At 26.6% G+C, this 8,837-nt stretch overlaps 1 protein-coding gene across 1 annotated transcript; it reads right to left on the bottom strand.

Annotated features, from left to right (window-relative positions):
* Window positions 1-2,341: 2,341 nt before the first annotated feature.
* LOC132935784 (uncharacterized) lies at window positions 2,342-8,180 on the bottom strand. The gene is made up of 2 exons (XM_061002402.1): window positions 7,832-8,180; window positions 2,342-5,235 (listed from the first exon to the last, which is right to left on the bottom strand). Exon 2 carries the CDS (start codon window positions 5,200-5,202, stop codon window positions 3,934-3,936), a length of 1,269 nt encoding a protein of 422 aa, XP_060858385.1. The 5' UTR covers window positions 5,203-5,235; window positions 7,832-8,180; the 3' UTR covers window positions 2,342-3,933.
* Window positions 8,181-8,837: the final 657 nt, after the last annotated feature.

Raw genomic sequence — 8,837 nt, 5'->3', positions numbered from 1 at the left:
ATTTTTTTTTTTTAAATACGTGTGTTTTTACATGCTTAATTTGATAAAAATTAAAAGTAGGTAACTAAAAAATACTAAAAGCCACTCAAACTCAATTTGGAAGTTATAGTGAAAAACTTCAAAATGTTCAATTTTAAAAAAAAAACGTATTTTTGAGTTTAAACTGTTTAGAAATAATATAATTTCAATACTTAACATTTTGATGAGATCAGAATTTAGAATTTACCTATCATACTTATTTTTTATGTTATTGTTAATAAACCATCTTAAAACTGAATTATTAAGTTATTTCAAACATTTGTATATTAAGTACCTCAAACTTTTTTTTTAAATTGGTGTGTAAAAACATAAAGAAGTTTTTGGTGAAATCAGAACCAATAACTTATATTTTTTCGTTTGGAAGAAATAGGCTAAAATAATAAGCAATAAAAAACCAGGGATAAATTTTGATTAGCCCCCACGCGAATTTTTTTCGAGTCAAGAACGATGGCGTAAAAATTAATTGGCGATAATCATTAGTTTTTAAGTTATAGCCTTATGAAGTTCATGACTGTTGGTGTTTTACACATGCCTACAACGATATAGCTCACCGTGCTTATAACAAATTTTTCTGTTTGTTTTTTGAAACATAGGTAAATTATTTTTGGATTTTTTGAACAAGTTTTTTTGACCATAACTTCCGAATGAAGTTTTTACAACTTCTTTTCAATGTACCATAAAATTAAGCATACAAAAAAACAATTTTGAAAAAAGAAAATTCCTTCACTTCATCACTTTAACTAAACTGCATTTGTTCCAATTATTCGAATAATCGTTAAAAACATTCAAATAACACTAACAAACTAAATAAAAATTTTAACTAAATTCTGGACATATCATTATTCATTTATCAATACTTAAATGCAAATAAGAACCTTGATAAATCGGTTTAGTTCAAGAGTCCAACTATTGTTTAACATAAGTTAAACCTTCAATTGCTTTAAATTAAATTACATTGAATTTATGACACTTGAAACTACACATTAACATCAAAATTTACATATTTTAATAATCCATTTATATAAATTAAAAATAACACTTGCTCAGTTGCTCTAAAGCTGTATCTAGATACAACACTAAAAGTAGTTTATTATTTTTTATTAATAACATTAATATATATTCTATTCTATAACAACTTAACACAATCTATCTATTGAAAAATATAATTTAAATAATTCCTGAGCTACTCCTCAAATACGACAGTATTCAAAGTGTTTTGTTCATTATTTATCAATGAATAGAATCAAGATTTTTTTTAAGTCAGTAAATATTCTAAAAACTTTATTTTTATTAATATTTCAAATATGTCATAGGCTATTTGAAAAATTAGTATTGCAAAAACCCTAGGCTCTTTGTAAAGTGGAAGCTTGTTTTGAATTATTTATTTTTTCCCGCAAATGGCATGCAATTTTCTAGGTCCTTTGTATTACGGATGAGTCATAGAGACTAGGTAAGAGCAGTTAGGCTTTTTAGAAATATTATTTTTAAAACATAAAAAAATAATGGAATGCACATTGTAAGCACAATATTTATGATTATTTATTTTATGATCTATTATTATATCATATTACATACATATTACATATACATATATATATATTATAATTTATAATATTTAATATCTTTTATTTTGATTTTATGAATTGTTTTCTCATGATATCTTGAGTTGCAAAGGAACTTTTTTTTTTTTAAAACCATAAATTAATTATCAACATAATAAGTATAACTACTGATTATACATAGCATACTATGTATACTTTGTAATATGGTATAACTAATGTTTTAATACTTATCTCATAATACACAGGTAATAAAATAAAAAATTACAATTATTGTGAAAAAAAAATAAAATTATTATATATTATATATTTTTTATAATATCTTAAACAATACTAATTATAAGTTATAATAATTAAAAACAATAATAATGTTTTGTTTATTTTTACAGTTTATTTCTTTCTCAATATTAGTTATACCATATTACATTGTATACTTAGTATCCTATGTAAAATCAGTGGTTACGCTTATTATATTGATAATTAATTGATGGTTTTAAAAAAAAAAATATATCCTTTGCAACTCAAGATATGATGAGAAAATAATTTATAAAAACAAAATATAAGATGTACAAAAATACAATTTATCCATATACTTATTTTTAATACATATGTCAAATAACTTTCTAATTGTTAATGTCAATGCAATAGGTCTATAATTATTACAATCTTGATAATTATCTTAAATTTTAATATATAGATAAGTAGTTTATAAATATTAGATATAATAAATAATAAAGCCGGTATAAAATCTAGCAATTCTATAATTCCATATAGTAGGTACTACAATATTCACAAATATTTTAAACTATTTTCTAAATAATTTTAATTTGGGTAATTATCTATACCCTCAAACAAAGCTTTACTATTATTTACAATTAAGAAATGTAAGTTTATAATTTTAACATAATATTTGTCTCAAATACTTTTTTAATTCAAAGCTGGACTTGATAGCATTTATGGCTTGGGTCTAAAAGTGCCAATCTCTTTTTTTACAACTTTCAGGAATAATACATTTTAATTATCAGATTGGCCATTTTAGTTCTATAACTTGTTGATATAGTTTTTAACATTAGGCATTGTATCTCAGTTATCACTTATAATATAGTAACTCTATTTTAATGCCCTAAACTCAAATTGGTCAAAAAGTGAGATAGGCCCTCTTAGAACCAAACCACATTATGTTAAATAAATTAGGTTTTATATCTGTATTGAACCAGCAGGCCCACCCATACATTTTCAAAAAAATAAGTAAAATAAAAATGTTGACACGGAAGAGTAAAAAAAATACAATAAGAACTACAAAAAAATTAAACATAATATTGTGATACATATGTCGTATAGGTACTAGCTAAACTATTTTAACTCTATTTAACGAATATTTAATAATCATAGTAATGTGTTTGTAATTTTATATTAATTATAACAATTATTAAAAACTTAATATTTATTTGATTAAGTAATTTATCTGAAATAAATAGTACTCAAAAGCATGATCAACAGTTTTGTTGAATGTTACACTTTACTTAATTCTAACCCTTGTTGCATAAATGCATAATATATTAACTTAAATGCTTTACTTTATTATCTACAAACTGAAATTCCAACAAAGTAGAACTATTAGAATTCACTAAATATTTGTAAAACTGTTTTGAATTATATTAACTTATTTTAATAAAATAAAATATACTTAATGGTATATAGTTTATATTCAAAACAGACAATAAATCATAAGTAAAAATAAAACTTTTGTTTACAAATTATGAAAAGTTAAATAATATAATAGTGTAATACATACAATTAAATTCCATTTACAATTTCTTAATAGGTCTTATGATACCTTGAATACATTATTATTTTCTGAATTTACCATCAAAGCCTTTTTCCCTATAGTTGATATTTTTAATTGCAAACTGTTAGAATTCACTTAATATTTCTAATCCTGATTTATATTATATTTACTAATAAAATATAGGTAAATCATAATAAATCCAAAAAAAAAAAAACCATTGTTTACTAATTTTACTTAATATGAAAAATTACACATAATAGTGGGTTAAAAGTTTAATACACACAATTGCTTAATCGGTTTTATGATACTTTAAACACATAATTATGTTCTGAACTACCAGAATTAATTTAATATTTGTAAAACTGATTTATATTATATTAACTTATTTTAGTAAAATAAAATATATGTATTATAAAGCTAACATTTAAACATATACCATATCATAATTAGTTTGAAAATTCTGTTGTTATAACAAAAAATTACATATAATACACATAATTAAATATCATAAACATTTCTTTATAAGTTTTATGATACTTAAAATAATTATCTTCTGAGTTTACCGCCCAGGCCCTTTTCTTTATAGTTGATATTTTTTGTTGCAGATCTACTAGGTCTTGATGAAGAAGTTGAATCATCAATATCTGATGCACTGCTTGATTCACTTGATCGTTTTGTACGTTTTCGACATGTTACGTTTCTCATCATACTTGAATCAATAGAAGATAAATTACTGCGGCGTTCTTCAGTTCCATCAAATGTATTATCTGTAATACCACTTGAAGTAGAAGCAATTGTTGAAACATCAGCCTGAACTTCATTGACTGTCGTTGATCTAGAAGAACTTTGAACATTCTGTATTGCATTAGTAGTGTTGTTAGAATTTTGTGTTTGATTTTCTGGAGTATGCAACCAACTAGGACCTTCACCTAAATTTTCGTTTAGTCGACGTTGAGGTCCTTCTTCATTAGGCACAGCTTTGGAGTTTTTTAACATGGCTGCAACATCTTTTAATCTTACATATGGTTCCATATTAAGTTTGCATTGTGGTGAGCTTCTATAACTTAGTTTTCTTGGTCTTTTTGGAGTTTGTTCAGTACTGCGCCGCGGTTGTTCAGTACTGCGCCGTGGTTGTTCAGTACTATGCCGCGGTTGTTCAGTACTATGCCGCGGTTGTTCAGTACTATGTCGCGGTTGCTCAGTACTACGCCGGGGTTGTTCAGTACTATGCCGCGGTTGTTCAGTACTATGTCGCGGCTGTTCAATACTATGTCGCGGTTGTTCAGTACTATGCCGGGGTTGTTCAGTAATAGGACTTTCAATGATGGGCGACATCATAATATCACATCTCCTTATTCTAATAGCTGGTTGAATGATGGTGTGACCGTTAATCATAGGTCTAACAGTTTTTGTCTGTTTTTCTTTCTTTTCCTTGTTAAAGTCTTTGATCTCAAACTTACTCATTTCGTGTACACTGTCTAACATAGATGGGATACATTGCGACATAGTTACCAATGCAGGTATACAGCTTTGAATAGTTTGTTCTAATGCACTAATTTTTTTATTCATTATATTATGCATTGCCGTCAGTTGAACATTAGAATTTCTAATAGAGTTAATTTCAGTTTGCAATGACAATTTCTCCAATGATAAGTTATTCCTAGTGGTTGATAATTGTTTATTTTGGTCCGATAACTCATCAATACGCTTACGTAAATTATTATTGATTACCAAAGCATGATTAAGTTTCTTAATAAAGATGTTATTCTTAGAAGGCTTGTTTCGATTTTGAACCAATAACGATTTGGGTGCCATCTTGAAAATATCCTTATTAAATTTGCTTTGGGACTAAAAAATAAACAAAATATACTCAGTTAAAAAGTGCATACAGTTAACATATGTATGTAAAGAATCAGAATATTCTTTAAACATTTTATAGGAGTTTTGATTACTTAACATAACTTATATATTAACTATTTTTAAGTTAAAATTGTTGAGAAATCAATCCTACACTGTCAGATATATATATTAATTCTTATCTAAGTCATTAATATTATTACTATTATTTTGTTAAACCAGTATTAAATAAAAGTTAGTCTGTTACACGCCGTCAATGAGGTAGTCACGTTATTTCATATTTGTTAGTCGACCATATCTTTATTTAATAATAGTCAATAAAAATCTGTGTTTGAAAAAACTCATTCATTGCATTTACTTTTTTAAGAATAAATTGTGAATGTTACACATTTTTATTAATTAAAAATTAAATTTTAAAAATCTTATATTTTTACCGAATTCTTTATATTCAAACACCTACCTTTTGCTCTTATTTATTTTTTATCAATATTTATTATTGCTATAGGTATTTAGGTATAATTTAATTAACAAACTTAATATAATTTTAGCTAAAAAACAAATTTAATCTCTTTTGTATAGGTAGGTATAGACTATAGATAGTATGAACATCAAGGATAATAATGAAAATAATCATGCTATGTAATGAGTGGAAAACTTATACAAATAATTAATTACATTGAATGACTATATAAATTTATTTATTTTTAGAAAAATGCAAATGTGACTATGTTTATTCGAAAAAATAAAATTATTAAAACAAACTTGTTAATATTTTTGGAAAACATTATAAGCACTGGTCAAATTTCCTGAACAAAAGGTGTATATATTTTTTCATTATTTGAAACACAAGTTACTAATATTACTATCGTAAAGAAACTTAAATGTTGAACAATTTTACTTACAATAGCTCCTTATTATTAACCAAACAATGGACTAAATAATATTTAAAACCTACTTATCAAATATTATTAACAAATTAGAAATTAAATGTATCAACGAATTATCCTGCCGCTTAAGGCTTTGGAGTATATTACCCTGAAAATCACATTTTGATCATGTCGACTATGGCACAATATACATTTAAAACATAAATTATTTTGTTTTATCTATAAATGTAAATTGCATTAATACGAACAAATATTTAAGACCAGATTACAAAACCTTATAAAAAAAAAACTAACTGTCATTAGTAATTGTATGCCATATAATAGTTTTTGGCTTTTAATTTTTATCGGAAAGATTATTGTTGATAATAAATATTTTTTTCTCTATATTGTGTTATATTTTCTTTATATTAACTTTTTGTAAATCCACGGGTCATATTATTACAATGCAGTGAAATTGTGTAAATATACATTGTATAAAAAAAAATACTACAATGGAGTAAATAATTATCTAGATAATTTAAAAAAAGACAGTTTTTATTATCTAGATAAGATAATAGATAAATCATTTAAAAGTTATCTAGATGATATAAAATATACGAAAAACGTATCTAGATAATATCTAACACTATAAGCGGTAGAACAATTTGAATCCAGAAAAATGTCGGTGTGAACAGTCCCACAAAAAATCATTTTCATTTAGTGAGATAGATCTCCGAAACCGGAGAGCAGATTTCGTTGTTTGGGGTCTTGCTAGATTCACATTGGTTAGGAGAAGTGCAGTAAAGATTTTCAGAACTTTATCTTTCATAGTTAATTCACTACAGAACATTTAAAAAAATTAAAACAAATTTTATTGGGCATTTTTGGATGTTTTTCAGCTTTACAGCTTTGTAGTGAATTAACGATTGGAGATTAAGTTCTGAAAATCTTCGCTGCACGTCTTCTCCTAGCCAATGTGAATCTAACAAGACCCCAAACAACAAAATCTGTTCCCTAGTTTTGGAAATCTACCTGGCTAAATGAAAATCAAGAGAAAAATAACTCTTTTTTTTATCTGTGAAAAATTAAATAAATTTTATAAAAAAAATTTAATTCCACATTTAGTATCTACTTGATAATCCCTTTTTAACCTAACCAAATTTCTAGCTATCATAGTTTAGGAGAAAAGTTAAAAAATAGAAATATGGGACTGTTCAGGCCAACGTTTTTATGGATTCAAGTGGTTATACCGCTTGGGTGTGATATCAAATCTCTCTCATTAATACTTTATATTAAAGCTAGCTAAATTACCCACCTACTTGTCATTACCGAGTTACATTTTTATTATTTTCCTATTTAACACAAATTCTTGAAGTTTTCAAAATTCACACTTTTTTCATTTCAATGATTACAAATCAAGAAAGTAAAATTAATCAAATGTTAATTCAAAATAGGTGGTCTGAGTTAAGTTTTACTATTGTGATTAGTCACGTATTAGTAGATATAACCTCAATATTATGGTTTTTCCATTTGCTGTGAATGATTTTGTAAGCAAACTTCTAATCATATTTAATTGATTATAATGATTAAAGGGCATGTTAAGTCGTAAATACTTGGGTGTTGAAAATATATTATGTTTTATACATTAAGTGCAATAATTGAGAGCGGTTGTTTCGACCGTAGCGCGTCTAAAACGACGGGTTTAGAATAAGGTCACTCACCTACTAGGACGTTAACAACGAGTGCTTAGATGACAAACGACGACTGAGACGACGACTGTAAGACTGCTGAATGTTGAAGTTATTAAAATCGCAATTATTATTATTTAATAACACTTGAAAAGATTATAGAAAATGGTCGTCCGACGGGCTGTCGTAGACTCGAAGTGGTCTGTACACACCGACGAGTACAATTATTACTGTAATTTCTATGGTGTAACAGACCGTATTGAAATGATGACAACCAGTCAGCCGATGAATCGACAAAAAAATATCGAATTCTTCGCAACGTATAAAAAATAAAAATCTTCCTTCCTACCTACTTTTGTAAATATAAATGCCGTAAATGTGTAAAATGTAATCAGCTGCAACTGCTGTGACAGTGATGCAACCGGCAATCGGTGAAACGATGTCCGACGGGGTTACGACTGAATTTCGAATACGACACGAGATCGCCACACACGTTCACCCACACGGCCGTCGATCGTAATTTTTTTTCACACAAAATGTTTATAGTCATCGTCGAACACGTCGAACAAGTGCGGAATGGCTGCAAAGAGTAAAATTTCAAATCAAGCCGATTTCAGCCGATAATGGCTGCAGCTTGTAGCGTCACCGTCAGTTCCCTTTTCCCGTGCTCTCTCACTTGTTTTGCAAAGGACATAGAAATATAGAATGTTGTTGTCTTTAGTATTTCACGGCCTTTTATACACATTTGACAGTTTGATTCTAAGATGATAATTCAGTGAAATTATTAGGAAAAAATGAATACATTTTTTGCCGCGATAAATTACAAGTTATTACTTACGTATAAAGTAATAAACTATAATATTTCTTTCCGTCGAAAAAATGTAACAAAAATATTACAAGTAGGCAAGGCTGGGCATTAACGAGTTAAAAAGTTAAAGTTAAGTTAAAAAGTAAATTTAATTTAAACTTTTTAACTTAACTAGTTACTTTTGGATTTTCATTAACTTAACTGTTAACTTACTACATTTCTTTCCTAATT

Source organism: Metopolophium dirhodum, chromosome 1, assembly GCF_019925205.1.
Source record: "Metopolophium dirhodum isolate CAU chromosome 1, ASM1992520v1, whole genome shotgun sequence".
In the NCBI taxonomy this organism is placed as follows: Eukaryota; Metazoa; Arthropoda; class Insecta; order Hemiptera; family Aphididae; genus Metopolophium; species Metopolophium dirhodum.
This window is presented reverse-complemented; position numbering and strand designations above follow the sequence as displayed.

Bases quoted from the DNA above. Each gene is read 5' to 3' on its own strand.
- LOC132935784 (XM_061002402.1), bottom strand. From the start codon at position 5,202: ATGGCACCCAAATCGTTATTGGTTCAAAATCGAAACAAGCCTTCTAAG.